This window comes from Ochotona princeps, chromosome 17, assembly GCF_030435755.1.
Source record: "Ochotona princeps isolate mOchPri1 chromosome 17, mOchPri1.hap1, whole genome shotgun sequence".
Lineage (NCBI taxonomy): Eukaryota > Metazoa > Chordata > Mammalia > Lagomorpha > Ochotonidae > Ochotona > Ochotona princeps.
Genome location: NC_080848.1, coordinates 39713135 through 39737130, shown reverse-complemented (window position 1 = coordinate 39737130; position 23996 = coordinate 39713135). Strand labels below are relative to the sequence as shown.

General features: G+C 38.3%; 2 protein-coding genes and 1 pseudogene across 2 annotated transcripts; all 3 read left to right on the top strand.

Annotated features, from left to right (window-relative positions):
* Positions 1–1159: 1159 nt before the first annotated feature.
* On the top strand, positions 1160–16539 carry SPATA22 (spermatogenesis associated 22). The gene is made up of 8 exons (XM_058676043.1): positions 1160–1488; positions 4383–4511; positions 5808–5868; positions 5972–6067; positions 9975–10317; positions 12031–12157; positions 13339–13436; positions 16170–16539. Exons 1-8 carry the CDS (start codon positions 1446–1448, stop codon positions 16359–16361), a joined length of 1089 nt encoding a protein of 362 aa, XP_058532026.1. The 5' UTR covers positions 1160–1445; the 3' UTR covers positions 16362–16539.
* On the top strand, positions 13658–13790 carry LOC118759761 (U4 spliceosomal RNA; annotated as a pseudogene).
* A 6040-nt stretch (positions 16540–22579) lies between the features above and the next one.
* On the top strand, positions 22580–23668 carry LOC101532646 (olfactory receptor 1468-like). The gene has a single exon (XM_004593976.2). It carries the CDS (start codon positions 22616–22618, stop codon positions 23555–23557), a length of 942 nt encoding a protein of 313 aa, XP_004594033.2. The 5' UTR covers positions 22580–22615; the 3' UTR covers positions 23558–23668.
* The last annotated feature ends 328 nt before the right edge of the window (positions 23669–23996 follow it).

The window sequence follows — 23996 nt, the reverse complement described above, 5'->3', positions numbered from 1 at the left end:
TGGGCGTCGCTTTGGTCTGTCAGTGTCAAGGGAAAGCGGCAGCCTCTGATTGGGCTTCTAGAAGGACACCAATTTTAAAGGGCTGCTCTAACAGGTTCCAAGTCCTAAGTGTGGAAACCAAGCGGCGACAGTCCCCAGCTTCTTGTGGCCCTGGGTTTTATGTTGCCGAGCAATATTGGGAAATTAATATTCGCCTCATTCGGATTGGTGTGTTGTTACTTGTTTGGCCTCCGGTTTGGTTGTCTCGCAGAGTAATGAATTCAGTTGCAGCAGAGATGGTTTCGTGTAGGTGTGTCACCTGCCTGCCTGGCAAAGGACTGAAATATATTCTGAGGCTTAACATGCCAAACACACACAGAAGAATCAAATTCTGTTGTGAAAGCAAAAAAAAAAAAAAAAAAAAAAAACCAAAAAAAACAACTCGTTTTACTTGTTGGATTTGTAGAAACTGGAAATTTGTCCTTGTCATTTTTTTCTGCCGTTTTTATTTTTTTAATTTTTATTTTTCATGATATGGTTCCATAGGCTCAAGGATTTCCCCTTTCTCCCTCCCTATGTGACCTCCCCCACAACTATTTTCCCTCTACTACATTGTAATTATTTTTTGGACATTCAGAGAGGACTTTGTGTTGTATCACCCAGGCGGCTCCAGCTAACAAGTGTTCAAAGCAGATGATGTGTCCAGTGCTTTAAAGTCAGCCCCAGAGCTGCCTTGTCCTGGATGCGTCAGCAGTGGGTGTCCCCTCACTTGCTAGCAAGCACTTGTCTGCCAGTTCTTCCTCCATTTGCCTCTTCAAAGCGCTGCCCAAGAGCTCTTCTCACTCTGGGTTCTTGATCCTTACAAGCATGGCCTAGAACAGTGTTTACGAAGCAAGGCAGTAGTTGCCCTGCTCCTAACTGATTTTGAACAGCACTTGGAAATTAAGTGTATCATAATATTTTAAAACAAAAGATTTTAAAAAAATATTTGAAAGAGTTGTAAAGGGAGAGGGAGCGATCTTCTAGCTGTTTCATTCTTCAAATGACAGGACTGGGCCAGGCAGAAGCCTTGAGCCAGGAAACCCGTTAGATCTCCCAGTTGGATAATGGGGACTCAAGGCTGGACCCCTCATCTGCTGACTTTTAGGATTTAAATTTGGGTGCTGGATTTCAAGCAGAGTGGCCAGGACTTGAATCAGGCACTCAGATAAGGGTTGCAGGTGTCCAGAGTGGGGCTGAAGCCTTTGTACCACAATGCCCACCTCTGCATTGTCAGTTCTTACACAGGAAGCAGCAGATTCCTTTAAGTGTTATGCTTGAAACCAGTTTAAAATAATAGTTTCTGTGATTATTCGGCTGAGCTTTTGATTGTGTTGACACAGCGAGTTTCACATTTTTTCAAAGGTTTAGTCAAACAACTTTGTATACTAAATTTGAATATCAGATAGACTTTGATATTGGAAGAAATGAAGAGAAACCTAAATGAAAATTCAACTCGAAGTACAGCAGGTATTGCATAACTTATTTTCATGTATTCTGTATTTAGTAAATACCATAGAATGCTTACATGGTTTATAGATGGGACATTTTAGAAGAAAGTTGTTTTTTAAAGATTGATTTGTTTGTATTGGGAAGTCAGAGAGGAGACACAGAGAGAAACATCTTCACAACTGCAATGGCCTGAGCTGAGCCGATCTGAAGCCGGGAACCAGGAGCTTCTTCTGGGTCTCCCACGTGGGTGCAGGGTCCCAAGGCCTTGGGCTGACCTCTACTGCCCTCCCAGGCCACAACTAGGGAGCTGGAAGGGAAATGGAGTAGCCGGGGCACGAACTGGCACCCATACGGGATTCTGGTACATGCAAGGACGTTAGCCATTAGGCTACCATGCCGGGCCCTAGAAGGAAGTTTGAAAAAGACATTTAGTTTAGACGCCTTACTTTTTGACCCAAAGAAGTAAAATAACTTACTGAAGGACAGTCTTGACAGCAGAGGTGGCAGTAAGATCAGATGTACCTAGAGTTAACCTGTTGTCCTTCCTACACGGCCTCTGTAGTTTTAAACTGAAAGCAGATGTATTTGTATTTGTGATGTGTTCAAAAATATTTCCAGAAAATTTTTGTCTTCCCATTAGTTTTTCCTACTATTTCTGTGTTCCCAATAGATTGGCACAATACAATCACAGAGTGCAAAAATGATAACACACAATAAAGATAATTAACGCTTATTATTATTTATAGTTTTAAGAATATTATTTATTTGGAAGTCATAATTACGGAGATAGAGGCACAGACGGGGGAGAGAGTAATCTTCTATTTGCTGGTTCACTCCTAAAAATTGCTATGCAGTGGCTGGGGCTGGGCCAGGCTGACGCCAGGGGCCAGGAACTTCTTAGTCTCCTCCGTGGGTGCAGGAGCTGCCTTTTCCAGGCCATTAGCAGTTATTTGTATGGGAAGAGGAGCAGCTGGAGCATGAACTGATGCGCACTTAGAATGTTGATATTGGCAGAAGACAGCTTTACCAACCACATCACTATGCTGGCTTCTATTTGTGGTATATGTACTGCATGATAGACATTTAAATTAATCCTTACAATACTTTCTAAGATAGGCCGTTAATATCACCACCCTGTTATCCTGAAGAGCAACCAGAGCACAGAGAACTTAAATAATATATTAATGCTCAGAACCAAAATTTGAATTTTATGATCAGGCTCTTTCTGTGCTCTTAGTCATTATAGTGTCTTGCTTCCCAGTATCAGTCATTTAATACAAAGAATTTAAGGAAATTGTGCAAGTTTTTACTTTGGGGTTGTAATTCCAACATGGTTTGAAGTCATAATTAAGAATCAGGCAGTCTTGGGCCCGGCAACGTGGCCTAGCAGCTAAAGTCCTTGCCTTGAACGCCCCAGGATCCCATATGGGCACCGGTTCTAATCCCGGCAGCTCCACTTCCCATCCAGCTCCCTGCTTGTGGCCTGGGAAAGCAGTGGAGGATGGCCCAAAGATTTGGGACCCTGCACCCACGTGGGGGACCTGGAAGAGGTTCCTGGTTCCCGGGTTCGGATTGGCGCAGCACCGGCCATTGCACTCACTTTGGGAGTGAATCATGGGATGGAAGATCTTCCTCTCTGTCTCTCCTCCTCTCTGTATATCTGGCTTTGTAATAAAAATAAATAAATCTTTAAAAAAAAAAGAATCAGGCAGTCTGAAGAGCTCACATAATTCTTGCGTTTTATCAGAGTGTTTGGAGCCACTATTCTGTAGTAGAGTGATGATGAATTAGCCTGAAAATACTATAGTGGCAAGACATATGAACTGAAATTTGGGAAGCTTAGATCCTACCCAGGTTGTTTCAAGGACTTATTATGTAGGAATTTATGAGAATTTTGGACTTCTTTTTCTTTTGAGTTTTCTTCTAGATTTTGGTTTATGTGTCTGACTTTTGGCCTGACTTGGTACTAGTTCTGCCATCTTTTAGAATTATTTTCATTTAGGCTAGGTATTATTTCTGCCTAAGACATTCTTAAAATAATCCATAGAAAAGATCATTACAAACACTTGAGGTGCTTTGCTTGAAGTGCTCAAAAATTAGAGCCAGGACAAAACTATTGTAATAAAGGGTAATAAGTGAGATATTGTTACCTGCTTGTTAAGCAGAATTTCGGATAACTTTTAGCTAACCAAAACTTTGAGAATCATGGCTCTAAAAGGTGCAAAGAATATTTTGAGTTTTGGAAAGCTTGGCTTAAAGTTTAATTCTTTACTTCTGTTGTACTGCAGGGTTCCCTTGAATTGGTATACGAAGAAAATTAAAACAAAAAGTAGATTTGGAAAGGGTTAGCAATGAATAAGGAGATGAAAATTACTTTCAAGCAGGAGTAACTAAAGCAATATTAATGTAGAATAAGAAAGGATTCCTTATAGTCAAATGTGACTTAAAAAGAATGTAGAATTTTGGGGCAAGTGCGCTGTAGCGTTTAGCTCAGCAGTTAGGTCACCAGTGGTTAATGCAGAGTCAGGATATTCTGCTGTCATCCAGCTTCCTGCTGATGCGCACCCTGGGAGGCAGCACATGGGTCACTGTCAGCCACATGAGAGACTGGGAATGGAATTCCAGGTACTTAGCTTTGGCCTGGCCTAACCTTGGCTGTTGTAGGCGTTTGGAAAGTGAATCAGTAAATAGTAGATAAAGTTTCTATCTCTCTCTGCCTTCAAATAAAATGAGAATAAATATATTTTTAAAAAAAACGAATGTAAAGTCAATTCATGGGCATGGAAGTATATAATAAGTATAATAGCAGAAGTAGAAAAATTCAAAATGTGTACTGCATACTAATAATTATTCTACAGCCAGGCATAATTATTTACTTGTTTTATAGTCATTTGTTGGCATATTCCATTTAGGTTGTTTGCCTGTACCATTGTTCAATCAGAGAAAAAGGACCAGACAGCCATTAACTTCGAATCCGCTTCAGAGTGATTCAGGGATCAGCACTGCTGCCGACAGTTACGATTTCCCTCCCCTACCAGCAGGTAACACAATGAGTCACTGATGATTTCCTGGAAACAAAATGACCATTTCTCTCTCATTATAATGAAACATAGGAAGTTACAATTTTCTTCTTTCCCCTACCTGAAAATGGATATTATTTTGCTATTTCTGAGAATTCCAGGTCAATAGTTTGTGGATCTACAGCTTAGCACTTCCACAGGGTATCTTAAGAGTTCAAGGTTTTATTCTAAAAAACTTGCATTGTGAAGTTTTTGTTTTCTTTCTCAAAACACATAGTATTCTGACTTACCCACTCAGTGATAAAGAATAGAAAAATTCAGGTTGCCTCAGGAATGGGAAGTGTGCATAGAAGCAGAAAAAAAATAATAAAAGACTTTTGGAAGAGAAGAAACCCAGGAATTTCTGATGCCTGGCCTTGGTCATTTTCCTTTTCTTATAGCATTTTGCTTTTCTTCATTTGTTGATTCTGCTCTCTGCTATGATCTGAAAATTCCTATATTGAACCTTAATTGCCAGAGTGTTGTTGTTAAGCGTTGAGCCCTGTAGAAGATGATTGTAGGATTAGGCAATTTATAAAAGAGGTATAAGGGAAATGTTTTTCTCCTCTGGTTGTATGAGGACACAGTAAAGGCACCATTTGTGAAACTGTGAAACTGAGTCAGCCTTCATCAGATACTGAGTGTATTGGGGCCTTGATTAAGACTTCTCAGCCTCCAGAACTACTAAAAGTAAATTTTATTATCAATAACTAGATCTAAGGTGTTTTGTTATAGCATCTCAAATGGTCTGATAACTCACTCATCCAGTCTGCTGCCTTAAAGATCCAGCTAGCGCAGCATGAATTCAGTTGTCATTTCTGGAAGTGTCCATAGTTGTAGCTTACAGAGTCATTGGTTAGCTGCCTTCTGTGTGTCTTGACATTTTGAATCCTAGAGACAGAGAGCCTCTGGCATACCTAATCTTTTAAATGGCTTCACTTTTTAATTGTTGGGAGTGCTAAATGTTTGCTGGTTGTTTTTCTCTTGGTGGAAGGTATGGGCAGGCAGAAAATTCTGAAATATACTTGTTATATACATTTACATTTTGGGGCTACTCAAAAATTCTGGATAGGATCTTACTATACACTTAAAATTTTCAAATATCAAATAAAGCAATACTTGTTTTACTACTTTCATCCAGCATTATCCTATAGACTTTTATCATACGTCTGAATTGGAATTATTTTGTTTACATTTGCATTTGTGGAACTAAACAAGTATGAAGTAACTATTCTTAAAAATACTGCGTGTCTTACTTTGATCTGTGTTACTTTTGAGATTGGGCCTGGGAAGCTGCAAATCCAGAATTGGCTCCTTTAATGAAAACAAGGAGCACCAGGTATGTTAAAAAATGTGTATGTGTGTATTACCTATTTTTGCTCCTTTGTATGTATTTCATATTTCTTAATTTGAAAATAAGCTATTATTTTTTTCTTTGGAAGTCAAATACCACATTCAGTTTCTCATCCCCCAAGAAGTCAGGAGTCTGTGTCTAAACTTGTCCAACCCGATACTGACAGAGGCCAGAGTGGATGGAGGTGAGTCTACTTAGTTTTCTCTTTTATTCCCTTGTCTCCTTTTCCTTTTATACCTCTTGTTTCTTTCCTTGGCTTTCATCGCTTTCTTTCTTAGGGAGAATCACATTTAGGAAATTTCCAAAGCTAGTTAACATAGTATTTGCATTTAACTTGTGCACATCTTCCGGTGTATTTTAAATCACCTAGAGGTGACTTAAAACACCTAATGCAATGTAACTGCTTTGTACATAGTTACCACTATATTGTTCAGAGAATGATGACAAAAAGGATGTATTATCAGTATAAACGTTTTTTCAAATATTTTATGTGCGTCTGAATTCCTAGATATAGTATCTACAGATATGGACTTCCTATGGTATTGTTTATTTGTCTTTTTTTTAAAGATTGATTTATTTTTATTGGAAAGTCAGATCAGAGAGAAGGAGAGACTGAGAGAAAGATCTTCTGTCTGCTGGTTCACTCCCCAGGTAGCCATAACGGCCAGAGCTGAGCCAATCCAAAGCCAGGAGCCAGGAGCTTCTTCTAGGTCTCCCACGTGGATTCAGGATCCCAAGGCTTTGGGCCGTCCTCTACTGTTTCCTCAGGCCACAAGTAGGATGCTGGATGGAAAGTGGAGCACCTGGGACTCAAACCGGCGCCCATATGGGATCCCGGTGGTGCATGCAAGGCGAGGATTGTAACAGTGAGATCTTTAAAACCCTTGGTGATTGTTGGAGAGCCTTATTTTAAATACTCATAAACCTCAGCTTTCCTTATCTCCCAGGCATTTAATGAGACAGAAGAGAATTTAGTTATTCTCTTTTCAGTACAGTAGTATCTTTTGTGCCTCTGTGCTTTTCCACACCAATAGCTTCCCTTCTTTTAGATGGTTCTGGCTTTTCCAAAATGAGAAAAAAAATTGGAAATAATAGTTTTTTAAAAAGATTTATTTATTTATTTTTTATTGGAAAGGCAGATATACAGAGAGGAGAGACAGAGAGGAAGATCTTCCATCCGATGGTTCACTCCCCTAGTGGCCACAACGGCTGGAGCTGAGCCAATCTGAAGCCAGCAGCCTCCTCCAGGTCTCCCACATGGGTTTAAGGTCCCAAGGTTTTAGGCTGTTCTTGACTGCATTCCCAGACCATAGGCAGGGTGCTGGAAGGGAAACAGGGCCGCTGGGATTAGAACTGCCACCCATATGGGATCCCAGCACGTTCAAGGCGAGCACCTTAACTACTACGCTATCGTGCTGGGCCCGGAAGTAGTAGTTTTTTGAGCCTCTCTCCAAGACCTTTCGAGTATTGCTCTTCCCACAGCTGATTTTGTGTAGCAGTCTAAATATCAAATAAAGCAATACTTGTTTTACTAATTTACTAATATAAAATTTCACAATTAAAAATTTTATTTGAGGGATAGGAATGGGGGACAAAAAGAGTAGGAGAAGGGAAGATGACATACTCCCACCTGCTGGTTCATTTATATATATACATATACATATATATATATATGTATATATATATATATATATAGATGCAGTGTAAGTTCTGTTGTTCTGATAAAATGGTTCTTACATATCATTTTTTACTGTATGGGAACTAACAGAGCTGTTATTTTCCATCCTATTGCTCTGAATTGTGAATAATTGAGTAGAGCACTGTCAAAAGATCCAAAATTCGTGAAGGAGAATTTACTGTAAAATTAGTGTTGTATAAAGCATTGGGGGGTTCATTTGTATTGTTCCCTTCAAAGTCATGGTTTCATCCATGGGCCAGAGAAGAAACCCGTGATGTGAAGCGTTTGGGCTCTGTAACGTGTTGTAACCCCTTGGGTTGCCTGTTGTATTCTAGTGATGCTCCTGGAGCCACTGGTCCAGTTGTTGGGTGGCAAGCTTTACCTTTGCGTACATCTAGTCCTCCCAACATCCTGGGCTTAGAGTCCACAGTGAACGTCTGGGACTATCTTTTCTCCGGGGAGAACTATCTGAGGGAGATGCTGTCCTTTATGCTGCTCAGGAGGCAGTACAACATGGGGCTCACGGTCTGTTTGGGGTGTAGAGGACCTGTTTAAGCTGGATTGGCTTCCAAGGCAGCATCTGTGTGAGGGACATGTTCATTAAGGTGAAAAAGACTTTAGTTATCCCAGGACTATTTCCCAAGCTAGGGACACCTTCTAAACAAAAATGTTGGATGGAATTTCAGGTGTACTATAATGTAAGTAGTTGTGAAGCTAAAACTTTCTGTACTGTAAATAATGGTTTCCACAGCCATGGGAGAGGAAAGACAAAGCTGTAGATCTGTGTCTCTGATGAAAATAAAACTATAAAATTAAAGATGTGATTATATGAAGAGATAGATAAACAGTAGAGGAAAAATGTCTGATAGTGGTATGTCAAGTAGTTAATAGTAACATCAATGTTTTTCTGGATATTGTGATATTTATAACTTAAAATTTCATCTTGGATCATTATTTCCATCCTTAATTTTATGCCTAATTTACTTAATACTTCCCAAATTGTATAAACTTTAGATCCCATAAAATCCAGATTTGTACCTGAACGCTAATGAGCCTAGACCATTTTGTACAATTTTTTTTAAGACTTAATTATTTATTTGCAAGAGAGAGAGAGAAAGATCAATCATGCACGTGCCGACTCACTCTCCAAATGGCTGCAATGGCTGGAGGTAGGCCAGTGCAAAACTAGGCACCAGGAGCTTCTTTTGGATCGCCCACATGGGTGCAGGGCCCTTAACACTTGGGCTGTCCTCGAGGACAAGTGCTTTAGGAGGGAACTGAATCAGAAGTGAAATAGCTGGAACTTTAACTGGTGCCTGTATAGGATGCTGGCATTGTAAGGCAGCAGCTTTAACCATTTATGCTACAATTTGGCCCTGGACAATTTTCTGAAACAAGTTATGGGTTATATTCATTGCCTTCTTGTAATGCTTGTGATATTTTTAGGAACATTATTCAGAATTAGGAATTTATAACTTGGACTGGTCTTGTTGATTATTAACCTCAGAAATTATACGTTGATTTTCTCTTCATTAATTGTTCTGATCAGCTGACAACTACTCTGATTAGTGTAGCTTATACATTCTACAGCAGGTTCATGAGTAGGGCTTTTAAGCTACACAGTAAAAATACAAAATATCTGATAAAAGAAATGTTTATATTGTCTTTGTTTTCTTTTGATTTAAAATCATTGACAAACTATAGTTTCGCTTTAAAATTTTTTGAAGATTTAATTTTTTTTTATGGAAAGGCGGAACTACAGAAAGAAGGAGAGACATAGAGAAAGATCTTCCATCTGGTAGTTTGCTCCCCAAATGGTCAAATGGTTGGAGCTGAGCCAATCTGAAGCCAGGAACAGGAAGCTTCTTCTGGATCTCCCACATGGATTCAGAGTTCCAAAGCTTTAGGTCATCCTTTACTGCTTTCCCAGACCTCAGGCAGGGAGCTGGACAGAAAGTGGAGCAGCCAGGACTTGAAATGGTGCTCATGTGGGACCCAGGTGCATGTAAGGTGAGGGCTTACTCTAGGCTGTTGCACCGGGCCCCACTTTGTGGATAATTTAAGAAAAAGTGTTAAGAAACATGTCCTTAAAGTCTTACTGCTTTAAGATACCCACCTCAGTACAAAGGCTAGTATAGTTACAAAATCGTTTAGAGCACCAATGTTCTCCAGATTCTGGACTGGTAAGTAACTTACTGTATTACTTTGGGTATGTTATATCTACAAGGGATCAATATCCTTATCTGGAGAGAAATAGTAATTGTAGGACGATGATGTGTTTAGGATTTCTAACTAGTTAATTAAAAATCAGTTTATAAACCATAAATTGCCATGAAAATGAAATGTTTGCATAAATTGCTTTTTAATTAAAAAAGCATAGAGAAATAACTAACTTTTGTTTTTGCTATTACAGTTACAGAGGTGGCAATAAACCTGCCAGTTTACAGACTTGGGATAAAAGTGATACTACATCTCAGTGTAAAAGAACAAACCCAATGGCAAATGATGGAAATAATTTTTGTCCAGTGAATTTGGGAGCTCAGCGCCAGAAACAATTCAAAATGTCTGAACTTCCTAACTTACCTCATCACAGAGAAACTCAGGAACTCAGACAGATGCATTCATCAAAGTTACCTGGTTCCACAGCAAAAGGCCTGGGTGAAAATAGTGCATCACAGGCACTTAAGCCAAATTTACAGCAAAATCAATTTAAGAAAAAAATGCTGGATGATATTCCAGAAAAGAGCACTCCAAAGGTAAAAATTTAATGGCTTGCTTATTAATTTTTTGAGGATATGAAGTAAATAAGTTTTTGGAAAGCTGCAGAGGAAATAAGATTTGAAATTGATCCCATGGCATACATGAGTCGAATAGCACAAATACCCAGTTCCGTTGGAGTGAATTAGATTTTAGCTTGCAAAATATTTTCTTTGATGGGTGATGATTGTGCCTTTGCATAATTCCTTTAGTTTTCCTATCACATTTGATATTAACCTTTTATTTATGCATGTAATGGAAAATTGCTCATTTTTTGCAGATGACTTTTAAAATATAATTCTAAGTTTTTTTAAACAATAGACTAGAAAATGTTTTCTGCAAAAAGACAGACAGTAAATATCTTTGACTTTTTGGGCTGTAACATTTTTGTTGTGACTGCTCAGCTCTATCACGTAACTCTTGGCCTGTAGCTCGAAGCAGCCACAGACATACGTAAGTGGATGGACAAGGCTGTGTTCCAGTGAAGTTTACAAAGAACCCAAAAAGCGGGTGGATTAGATTTGAATGGCAGCGCGTTGGTTTTTTTTTTATTTTATTAATTCATTAATTACATTGTATTATGTGACACAGTTTCATAGGTACTTGGATTCTCCCCACCCCTCCCCAAACCTTCCCACCATGGTGGATTCCTCCACCTTGTTGCATAACCATAGCTCAAGTTCAGTTGAGAATCCCCCATTGCAAGCATATACCAAACATAGAGTCCAGCTATAGTCTTGTCCTAAGTTCCTTGCTTTGTATTTCATGTTTTGCTGATTCTTCAATGTTTTATCCATTTCGTACTCTTCATGGTTCTCTAAACGTGGCATGTAATTTGAAACATCTCTGCTTTGGTTTGTGTCTTGTCTCTAGCTTTACTTCCTCACTGTACACACACTTTGGTTATTGTTTGTAAACATTTTCTATGTAACATTGTCATGGAGGAATAGGTGAATAATCTCCCTCCACTGCTTGGCCTAACAGATTCTGCACCAGTTGTTTTCTTGATTCTGGCAAGATGGAACATCTTGCAAAGGCATAATACTGGGATCCATTACTTACAGCCAGGAGGAGTCACTAGGAGGACATCAAAGGGTGGGAAGGGTTGGTTATATTTCTCCATTTTTTCCCTTATTTTAAAATGTGTGGATAACTGTGGTTGTGTTCCTGCATGGCATATCCCATTCATTAGTCCAGCTTTATTGAGTTTTGAAATTTTATTTTTTCTTCTAGTCTTTTCATCATGGGAGTATCTTACTGTTTTTAGTCCTTGGGTGCTTAAGTATCTTATGTTTATTCTGCCTGTATGCTTGCAAAAAAAAAAAGTCTTTGCAATGAGCTTCTTGTGAATAACTTTTCATAGCAAAGCATTTTTCAAATGAGTGACTGTGTCTGTTTCCCTGTTAGAGAATGAATACATTAAGGAAAGTAATTGTTCTGCTCGTATGAGTTTGTCACAGGATCTGGCTCTTGATACTTCAGAAATATTCAACAAATGAAAAATGAATGGATTCCTGTAATAAATAATTTTCTTCTTTAGTGTTTGCAAATGCATTGTAGTTTCTTCTCTTACAGTATGGCAATGATTGCTTTAACTTAAGGAAATGATTGTGTTGACACTCTGCAAAGTTCTTTATACACATTTATTCATTTGTCTATTATAGGGAGGTGAAAGATAAAATACAAAAGAATTTTCTATTTTTTTTCAAAAGGAAACCTCATTTCAGTTACATTTTAAAGAAAAAAGTAATACTTTAAGAATTGTTTCTGCGGTTATTGAGAGCATGAAGTATTGGCGTGAACATGTACAGAAAACTGTACTTCTTTTTGAAGTATTAGGTATGTACTGTACTTTAAAAATATTTCAGTAACACTGTTTGGAAAACAGTTTTTAATATCAGTAGGAATGTCAAGGGGATCTTGGAAAATGAAGTCATGTAAGAGACTGTAATTTGTTGTCATTTTTTGGGTCAGTCATTGATTTATATGAATTAAGTGGTTATTTGTGTAGTAGTCTTCTGATTCATAATGTTACAGCTGGAAAGACTCCTTCAAGTAATCTACATTAGTCCATGAAGTTAGGTGAGGAGTTGGAAGAAAATGAAACAAGTAAAGTATGAGAAGACCTGACTGAAATCACAAAGCAAGAGAACAGCAAAAATAGGTCTAGTAGTGAGGCTCCTTATCACAATCTAATGTTGTTCTACTGTATTCCACTAATCTAGAATTTTATGTGCTGAGTATTAAGTTATATTTTAATTAATCTGAAAGAATATTTAGGAAACTTTTTTTACTGGTAAGAATAAACACCCTATAGTTAATCTGTTATCTTAAAATGTAGAAAATGAATACTATAAAAAACTATACATGAATTACAAAATTTATGGCCAGTAATTAAACTCATACTTTTAATTTAAGTTTTCTAAATTCTTAAGTGAAGTCCCTCTAATAATTTGTTCCTAAGTTTGAGAGGGTCAGGAATTTTTTTTTAAAAGATTTATTTTATTTTTTTTATTACAAAGTCAGATATACTGAGAGGAGGAGAGACAGAGAGGAAGTGGAACTGCCGGGATTAGAACCAGCAGCCATATGGGATCAAGGCGAGGACCTTAGCCACTAGGTCACACTGCCGAGCCCAGGAATTTTTTTTAAGTATAAAATTGTGTCAGGAAAATCTGCTTCTTAAAACGTTTTTATTGCTCTATAATAGAGCTATCTTGATCATTAGTCCAGCTTTCTTGAGTTTTGTAATTTTGTTTTTTCCTTCTAGTCTTTTCATCCTGGGAGTAGTATGAGTGTTTTACTTAATCTTATTTTAGTTTTTGGGTGCTTAAGTACCTTATGTTTTTTCTGCCTATATGTTTGCAAAAGAAGTTTTTTCAATAAGCAGTTGGTCAATAGCTTACCTTGGCAAAACACTTTTCAAATGAATGTATGGGAACAATGATTTAAATATCTGTTACATTTTGTTTGCATTTTACCCATATTGATTTTTTCCCCCTGTTTCAATGTTGCTTAAGCTGTTCTAGATTCAGCTGTTACACCTGGTCCACATTATTCAAAGACTTTTCTTTTGAGAGATGGGAAGCATACTGTGCCTTGCATATTTTACGAGATTGTGAGTACTTTTTAAGTATTATTTATAGAATCTATACCAGCAAAATATAAAAATACAGGCTATAATTCCATTGCAGTAGAAATTCCGTTAACATTTTAGTTGTGCTTTAAGTTTTCTTTTGGTTTTAGTTCTGATATTAAGCTGTGTATTTGGTTATATGAAGTTTCTGCTGTGTGTCAGACACTGCTGGATGCAAGGGGAATAAAATGGAATGTGAGAGTAGCTTTGTGCAGTGGGAGTATCATAGCCAATGAGGTTTATGCGAGGGGCGATTATTGCTAATTGAAAACTTTTCCCTAAAATGGAATGAGAGTGGTAAATGGCTCTTTCAGAGTTTATAATTTCAAGTAGAAAGATGTGTAAATGTTACACTGTGGTATATATTCATGATAGTGCTGTTTATTCGGAGTGCTGTTGAAGTGAATCAGAAGGATTTTCAAAGAAGATAGTAACTTAGGTCTTTAAGTAAGGACTTTTTAGGGTTAACTTTAGTATTTCTAGTTAAAGTATTGGATGAAGTAAAGAAGTGGATTACAATAAATTCTAAAGCAAAGAAGCAACATATGCAGAGGCACGAAATTAAGAGGAAGCCTGATATGCTCAGGGAACCAAAAGTTAGTTTATAATTACCAAAGTGTGGAATTTGTAGGAGTAGGGTCCTGTTTCTGAGAATTGGTGAAAGAAGGAGTAGGCTTGGATATCAGTAAGAGGCTTGGTGACAAACAAGACTGGAAATGACAAAGGACTATATACTTTGTAAATGATAATGCATTAATTCTGAAAATTGTCTTAATTCTGAAATCATACTTGGATTCTAGTGTTTACTTCACTGTGTGATCCACACTGCTTAAACTATCTGAGCTTCAAGTTTTTAAAAAAATATGTAGAAGAGGGATTAACCTACTTTGAGAAATTACAAAAGAAATTACATGGTAAAACATATATGTTTAGTACCTAACACATACAAATCAGAAGCAATACATAAATATTATATTTATTTCTACAGCTTGAATGTTCATTATTTTTCTCTAACTAAAAAAACCCTCTTTGTTATCGAAGTATAATGTGTTTAGAAAAACACACATAGCTGTATAGCTCTATGAAGTGTCACAAAATTAATGCTGACCAGATTAAGAAACAGAACATCACCATCATCTCTGAAACTCTGTTGTGCCTCCTCCATCCACTGTCTCCTGTCTTCTGCCTACAAGTAACCTTTGTTGTGACTTAATGTCAAAAATCCTATTCCTGCTTTTGAAATTTACATAGACAGTATCCCATGGCATTTTAAAATGTCTGATTTGTTTCACTCAGCATATTTGTAAGATCTATCTGTATTTATGTATGTAGCTGTAGTTCATTCATTTCTATTGATACGTATTTTTTCTGTTATGTTAATGTATCATAATTTCATGTTTCATATTATTGTTGGCGAGCATTTGGGTTATTTTCAAAGTTATGGTTATTCATAATGCTATAGGCATGCATTTGTGTTTGGGATGTACCTAGAAGTGAGTTACTAGGTGGATCATAGATCATGTGTATGTTCTGATATAGTAGTTACTGCCACAGAATTTTTCTAAGAGGCTGTGTCAATTTATGTACTTTCAAGCAGTGTATAGTTTCTATGTGCTCTTATCAACATGTAACAGTGTCAGTATTTTAGCCATCCTGGTGGTTTAGTGTTCTCTCAGTTCTTCATGATTCCCTGTTACTAAGGAAACTATCATCATTTCATGTTTGATTTTTTCAAGATTTCATTGATTTGAAAGTCAGAATTGCAGAGAGGGAGAGAGAGCTTTTTTCATACACTTGCATATTTCTGGAATGACCATGAGGGCAGGACCAAAGCCAGGAGCTTCATCCAGTCTCCCACATGGGTAGTAGGGACTCAAACACTTAGGCCATCTTCAGTACTTTCCCCTAGGCCCTTAGCAGGGAGCTGAATCAGAAGTGGAGCAGCCCTGACTCCAACCAGTATCCTTATGAGATGCATGAGCTGTTGTAAGCAATGGTTTTTCCTACTCCACCGTAAAACTGGCTCCTGCTTCATATGTTTACTGACAATTTAGATACCATTTAGTTGTGGTGTTATTTGTCTTTTTCTTATTGATCATATTTTAATAAAGTTATTCTAGGCACAGATTTTTTTGTCCATTTTGTGTATTGCAAATTTAAAAAATTATACTGTGATTTTCATTCTTAATAGTAGCTTTTGCTTAAAAATTTTTATTTTAATGTAATTTTATCAATATTATTCTTTCTTCTTATAGTTTGTGCTTTCTGTAGACTTTGAGTGAAAGTCATTTTAGAATGTTTTAATTTTATTCATGATTTCTTTATTTTCATACTCTCCCAGATGAGGTCTGTACTTCTTCACTGTCTTGTTATGGCTTTGATGCATACAAGGGTACTTATTTTGGCAGCATGCATACGAAACTGATACAAGGAGATTTTTAGCAGCAAATCTCATCCAGCTTCTTGTTTTCACCTGGATAGTTGGCCAAACTCGCCTCTTTTGACAGTTACTGAAAGTAGAACTCTGGCAGTCTGGTAAAAGAGTGTGCCATTTTGTCTTGGAAGCCATGCCCCTTCCAACTGAGGGTTTGTCCTCTTGATAGGGCACCCATATATACCCATATATGCATCTGTCTATCATAGTTTTGTCAGCAATGGGGGCCTAGCTCAGACATTTGAAATACTGATGTAAATTTTTTTATATCACATATACAGGATCGTGAACTTCCAAGACTGATTAGAGGCCGAGTTCATAGGTGTGTTGGAAACTATGACCAGAAGAAGAACATTTTCAAATGTGTTTCTGTCAGACCAGCTTCTGTTTCTGAACAAAAAACTTTCCAAACATTTGTTAAAATTGCTGATGCTGAGATGAGATATTATACTAAAGTAATGAATGAAGTTTAGATAGTGATAAGCGGACTTTAAAATACTGAATACTAAACTGAAGCATTTTCTGTTATTATTTAGTTTGTTATCTTCATGGTTTTATCACTACTGCATTTATACGTATTATTTATTGAATTAGAATACTTAAATCTCCCCATGCAAACACTAAGTGGGCCTGACCCTGCATGACTTCTGAGATCAAACTTGGGTACATACAAGGTATTAAAATGTTTCGTAGAAGTAGTGAGGATATGTGGAGGTTGGATAATGGATACTAAAATACAGTGATATGGAAGGAATACATTCTGGTGCCGTATGGTACAACTAAGGATCTACAGTTCACAGTGACTATAATGACTATAATCTTGTGACTATAATGAGGAACTCAAATGCTGTGAACATGGGAGGAGTGATGATGGGAGGTGAAGCTTTAGATAGCCCTGATTTATACTCATTGTATGTTCACACAGGTATTGGAATGTAGCGTTGTACCCCAGGGGCCAAAGCTATTGCTGTGTGTTTATTAAAGATAAAATAAAATAGAATAGAATAAAGTAAAATAAAATATTTAAAGCTTTATATATGTGAAGAGCATTTCTGAAAAATAATTCATTGCTTGTATTAAAATGGTATACTTGCTAATATTCAGTATTAATGTCATATAAAAAGTTCAGTATACTAGTAAAAATGTTTCTTTAATATGGAATAATACTACATTGAAATCACACCCCAAATCGCTTTCATGGGGGAAGTGCTAGAGGTGTTTCTACAATCAACAAAAAGTTAAGCATGGCCACTGCCAATCTTGCTATCGAGCATTGTTTCAGCTCCATTAGTCTGTGAAGTACCTTTAAAACAAGCATTCACAGAGAATGCACTGTGCCAGGCACTGTTGAAAATGCTGAAAATGAAGTGGACAATAATCTAGCAAAACTTGGTGTTTATAATGGGGTATGTGGTTTGAACCAGGAGCCCATACATAATTCTGTTGTCCTATAGCTGTGATTCACAAGTCTAGGAATCAAGAAGTGGAAACAGGACAATCTTCTCTCATTTTTAGGCAAAATAACAGCCTCTTAGAATTCCCCTTCACCCCAATCTTGGCCTCTGCTGGTTTGGAGACATTATTATTATTATTATTTTTTTTGTAGCCTGGTTTTTCCAGAAAATCAGACTGTGGGATCAAGGGTTATTAAGTGGTGATTCAGGGAGTCTCAATACTAGGATGCCTGAGTTGGCCATACTAAAGAGTGAAATAAGTTGTATAAACTCATCCACTCTCCCAGAACCCATATTGGAGGGTTGACCCATAGGGAATTAACTCCTCTACATTTTCAGATTGTGTATGCATAAGCTTTAAGCTGATACTCCATGGTAGTCCACTCTACGGAATCAGAGGAATCATATAACAGGACACAAGAAGCAGATACAGCAGCCCTGAGGTAATGCAATCAGGCTGTATCTCTATGAAATTGGTTGATGTTTGTGCAGAGCTGGCTACTGCAGCTGTGTCTGGAATAAGAGATGATGACTGAGAGAATCTGTGGTGGTACCTGAAGTGTCTGGCATAATACCCAAGCCAAGAATACTTCTACCAGGAAGGTTTCAATGGTTCCAATCTACTAGAAGTCGAGACTACCAGTTAACAACAAATAAACCCAGGAGTTACTGTATTGCGTAAGATCATTCAACCCCACTTAACGTGGGAAATTGTACCCTTCTCTACACAATAAGGAAAGACCACTTATGATATATATGAGATTATATATATATGTATATATATTTGAAAGGTAGAGTGAAAGGGAGATAAAAGAGCTCTTCCATCCAGTGATTCAATCCTCAAATGGTCACATCAGCTGGTGCTGGGCCAGTCAAAGTCAGGAGCCTAAAGTCCCATCTGGTGTCCCACATTTGAACCATCACTTGTTGTCTTCTAGGCATATTATCAGGGAACTGATTTGGAAGCAGAGAAGCTGGGTCTCAAACTGGTGCTCCAATACGGAATGCTATCATCACAAGCTGTGGCTTAACATGCTGTGCCACAATGTTGGCCCCTAGGAGATTCTTCGAGTTGATGCTATTATAGCACGCCAATGAAGGTCATAATAATGAAGATTCAGATTTCCAATGTTTAGCTGAAACAATGAGAAAGGGAATATGGTACAGTGTGGAAGAAGAAATTATAAATGTCAACTACAGGGATGAATTTGACCTAATAGTTAAGACCCCAGGGTGATACCAGGATTTCATTTCAGAGTACCTGGGTTGGGGCCCAGATATGCTACTGATTACAGATTTCTGTTAATATATCTTCTAGGAAGCAGTAGACACAGTGCAGGTAGTTGGGACTCTGCCCTCCTCCATGTGAGAGACCTGGATTGAGTTTCTGATTCTTGCCTTTGGTCTGGTTCAGGCCTGGCCATTGAGGGCACTTGAGAAGTGAACCTATGGATGAACACTGTGTGTCTGTCTATATCCACCTCTCTCTCTCTCTGTCTATCTCTGTCTGTTTCTCTCTCTGCTTGTAAAATATATAAATGTTCATGTTAGTCTCATGATCAGCTTCAGGGTGAGAAAAGAGTGGCACCAGAAGGCAATCTGGAATAAATGGAAAATGGCAAGATGCTGGTAGCTTTAGGCTATTGTTAAGGTTTTTTCAAGAGCCATGAGAAGCTATTTTTATTTCTGTTTTGGTCTCAGGAAGAATTAAATGTGGTCTGGAATAGTTCATCTTTTATTCTGTTTAACCACATGTATCTGCTTGTAGTTTGGTCATAGAAATTTCATCTTTGTTAGTGACAGATTTATCTCTCCCCTGGTGTATGTTTGTGGGGACTTGGTTTATAGTGAGATATTATCTCCCTTGGAATGTATCCAAAATATCTTTCCTAGTGGTACTCTAGGAAATTAAAGGCCTCTGAAAGATTTTTGTTGGCCATAGGATAATGCCTGCATTTTTATATTTCTATGTAGAGATTGAAACTCTTCTTTAATATTTATTTTATGTCTTCTCTAACCATTCTGCACCTCCCAAAATGTGGTCCAGCCACACAGATTTATTCTTCATTCCCTAGATGGACAATGACTAAACACTGATGGTGAACTGCTTTCCATCAATGTTTCCATACACAGTCAGGTGTGATCAGAGACTATAATCAGTCACCAATTTAGGACTCTCAGATAATTTGTCCTAAAAAGGTAATGGGAAATTACTTTTCTTTAATGAATTCCTTCTGGATCTGGCTCCTTTGGGATGCAGGCCCCTTAGGCCCAGGGGTTGGTAGAATGAGATATTCAGAAGAGATGGGTGTCAGACACAAGTGAGGACTACAGAGGCTGGATAAAGGGCAGTGGGATGCTGGCTCAAGACCCTGGTGTCACTCTCAGACATCCTGGACCGCTGAGTAGGAGGGTGAACAAGCTGGTGCCCTTATGTCTTTCCAACTAGAACAACCTGGTTTCCCAAACTGTGTAATGCTCTGTTGGGCAGTTCTTCAGGTATGGTAACATTTCTCTGTCTCCCTGCTAGCCCAATACTGTGCCACACTGTAGATTCATGTTAATATTCACTAGTTACAGTGTTTAAAAATTATAGTATTCATGATGATCATTGACTGTGCATGCAGTCTCACAAGAGACTATCAATTAAACATAGTAACATCTCAATGAGGTAGGCATTTAATGAAGAGGCCTTTTAACTTTGGCTATATATTTAAATTACTCAGGCTACCTCCCAGAGATTCCAGTTACATTTGTTGCTGAAGAAATTCCATTTTAAAAAGTGTATGATCTTGCAATGTAAAATATGATCCATAGATAAGGCATTACCAACTGTAAATCAGAACTTTTGAAATGTAGGATTTTGGCCCCACAATGGGTGTACTGAATAAAAATTAGTATTTAACAGGGTCAGCAAGTGGTTGGTATGTAAAGTATAGTTTTAGAAGCACTTTCATGTGATTCTGTGTGCAGTGCAGTCTGAAAACTATGGATTTACCAGGTAAAGATGAGAGGGCACTGTGAGGGGAGCAGCTGACACTCATGTGACTGATTGGTGGCTGTATTTCCAAATGATATTGAGCTGGTCTGTGATTCCTAAACAAGACTTCTAATGCTAGGTATGGTGTCAACTTCCAGGAAAGCAGCATTCTGAGAAATTTCGCTTGGTTCTTTTAAACTGAAACACAGGCACATTTTAGCCAAGTGTAAATAACTTATTATTTTTTTTGTAAGTAAATAGCAGTAAATAGCAGGATGAAGATCCTAGCAACTGGACTTAGCTATATATCTTCAGTGGAGGAACTTTCCATGTGCTTTATGTCCCTCTCCAGCTTCTTTAGTCACCTCTGAGGCACTTTGAGATACAGATATCAAAACTAAAGACTTTAAAGGTAGAAATTATTTTCTTCAAATTACTAAATTTCTCAGAGATATTTAATATTGAATCGTGTATATCAACACAGGGGACAAAGTGTGACGTGGTCATGCATATCAGTTGTCTGTTAAGTCTAAAGATCAAGATTCTTGATTGAATTTGAACTGTAATACTGCATCAAGGTGGAGGAATCCAACCAGGGGGGAGGGGAGGGGGTGAGGGGGGGTTCCCAGAGCCTATGAAACTGTCACATAATGCAAAATAATTAATAAAAAAAAAGGAAAAGAAAAAAAAAGAGAACAGTGTGGTTGGGTAATCGAGCATTTTCTAAGCATTTCCAAAGTTACAGCTAGTAATTGGGTAACAGGTGTCAAAACCTAGTGCTAGTGGTTAAAATTCATGAGTCTTTGTTCTGGAAGGATTTAGTAGGAGTGCTTATTCTAATTCAAATGGGAGTTTGATGCCTTTAAAGTTTGATGGATTTAACAGTATGCCTTTTCCTGAAGGAAAAATCAACAAATATGAATGAATTATTTGCTACAACTAGGCACCATGCCAGGTCCTGACTCTGTAGCAGTCATAAAGCTACAGATGGTGTTTGTTGTCTGGAGTTGAACATTTGGTAGCAAAGCCATCTAGAATGTAGTAATCAGGGCATTGAGTGCTATGGGAAGAGTACAGGATGCCATGGAAATACAGATCAGGTTTCACAAGGACTAGGGAGGCAGGGAATGCTTTTCTGAGCAAATGACATGTAATATACTGTGTGAACACAGTGCAGAGGGAAGAAGGTGCAGGACAGGAGGGCAGCAAGTATGAACTTCTGGACAGTGAAAACAATGACTTAGAAAGCCAAAATGCTGAGGTGTGAGACACAGGAGTGGTTATTCTTGAGAAGAATGTGTGAAACCGCAGGGTCAGGTCATGAAGCACCTTCTGGTGGTTCTTAACAGGACCTTTGCCTTTATCTTACACACAACTGGAATCCATGAAACTGAGCAGAGGGATTATGACCATTTAAAAAAAATCTTAGAATGCCATCCTGTGAAAGGAGTGAAAGCATGGGAACAGGAGATGAAGTGATGGACTCTAGAATCCAGAAAAGACATGTCAACCTGATCGAGATAGTGACAGTTGGGATAAACTATTAAGTTAGAGTGAAATGGCACTATTTATAGGACTTTCTAGATTAGGTGTTTAAGGTGAAAGGAACGAATGAATGAAAGAGAACTCTCAGTTTTGAAGCTTGACCCTGGCTTAATTTTACAAAGATGTGAGAGACTGGAGAGCAGATTGGGAGAGGGAGGAGAGTGAGCCATGAGTTTTATTGGAAAGCTGTTGAGCTACAGATGGTTCTGGTGATCCATGGGGAGACAGTCAGTAAGCAGTTGGTGATAATGGTACTGAAGGGGATAGAATGGCATACCCATGAGCTTTAGATGGTAAATGAGGCTATAGGAATAGGCAAGGTCCTTAAGGACTCTTTCTGCAGAAGTATCAGAGAACAGTGTTTAGGAAAAACACCCCAAGAAAAAGAAACATAAACATAATGATCAGAGAAGAAACCAATTGCAGTCATTGAGGATGAATGCCCAGGGAAATATTAAGAGAAAATGTGTGGCAGTGTGATCACACAGAAACTAAAATACGACCATATTTTATAAAGAAGGAGTTAATATTGTTGTACCTATTGAGAAGTGAAGAAAATAAACTTAAAAAGCATCTTTAATGTAGCTATATGGAATGTTTATGATTATATAGATTGTTATGATTATTGAAGATGAAATAAACTATTGAATGATGCCTAACAGACCATATATTGTAGCTGCATATTTGTTCTTACTCATGTTTTAAAGGGATCTTTAGTATTTCATCTTAAAGAAATTGGAGACAGAACATGACAAGAGGGAACCAAACGGTGATTGCTGAGTTCCTCCTTTTGGGTCTACCCATTCACCCACAGCACAAACACCTGTTCTACGTTCTTTTCCTGGCAATGTACTTGATCACTGTCCTGGGAAACTTCATCATCATCGTCCTCATTATACTGGACTCCCATCTCCACACGCCCATGTATTTGTTTCTCAGCAACTTGTCTTTCTCTGACCTCTGCTTCTCCTCTGTCACAGTGCCCAAGTTGCTACAGATCATGAACAGCCAAGTCCCATCCATCCCCTATGCAGGTTGTCTGAGTCAAATGTACTTTTACCTGCTTTTTGGAGACCTGGAGAGTTTCCTGCTTGTGGCCATGGCGTATGACCGCTATGTGGCCATCTGTTTCCCCCTTCACTACACCAGCATCATGAGCCCCAAGCTCTGTCTCACCCTGGTGGGGCTGGCCTGGGTGCTGACCACGTTCCATGCCCTGCTGCACACCCTGCTCATGGCCAGACTGTCTTTTTGTGCAGACAACATGATTCACCACTTTTTCTGTGACATGTCAGCTCTGCTGAAGCTATCTTGCTCTGACACTAGTGTTAATGAATTGGTGATATTTGTCATGGGAGGCATCATTCTTGTCCTCCCATTCCTACTCATCACCTTGTCCTATGCAGGCATTGTGTCCTCCATCCTCAAGGTCCCTTCTGCACGAGGCATCCGTAAGGCCTTCTCCACCTGTGGCTCACACCTGTCCGTGGTGTCTCTGTTCTATGGGACAGTTATTGGTCTCTACCTGATCCCTTCAACCAGTAATTCTCCAGTGAAGGAGACTGTCATGTCCATGATGTACACTGTGGTGACTCCCATGCTGAACCCCTTCATCTACAGCCTGAGGAACCGAGACATCAAGGGAGCCCTGGGAAGAGTTGTTTGTAAAAAGACATTCTTCTGCCTTTGATGGTAGCCTGTGAGATTCAATGATAAACTTATATTTAAATATTGTTACTGACTTATGCTTCACTACCATGGGATTTTCTGCTCCAGTGGGGCACTGCGTTGTAGTCTGCTAGTAAAGCGGAAGTGACTGTGTCCTTGAACTGGGATGGAGTGCTCAGTGACAAGCTAGGAAGGTTTTTCCCTCTGAATTTCAGGTCCCATTGAGAAAGCATACCTTACAATCTGTTAACTGAATTTCTGCCACTTGTTATGAAACCCACTAACTTATCATGTATTGTTTTTAAACTACAACTGCAGTTTAAATGATGCTCTCTCCTCCCATGACAAATGGACCGAGAGTCAAACAGCCCAGTCTCCTGCTGCTTCTAGGCTGGATTTGTTGTTGTTTAATTATTATCTTTACTTTTCTCTCTATAAAGTGTTCACATTATTCTGTTGTT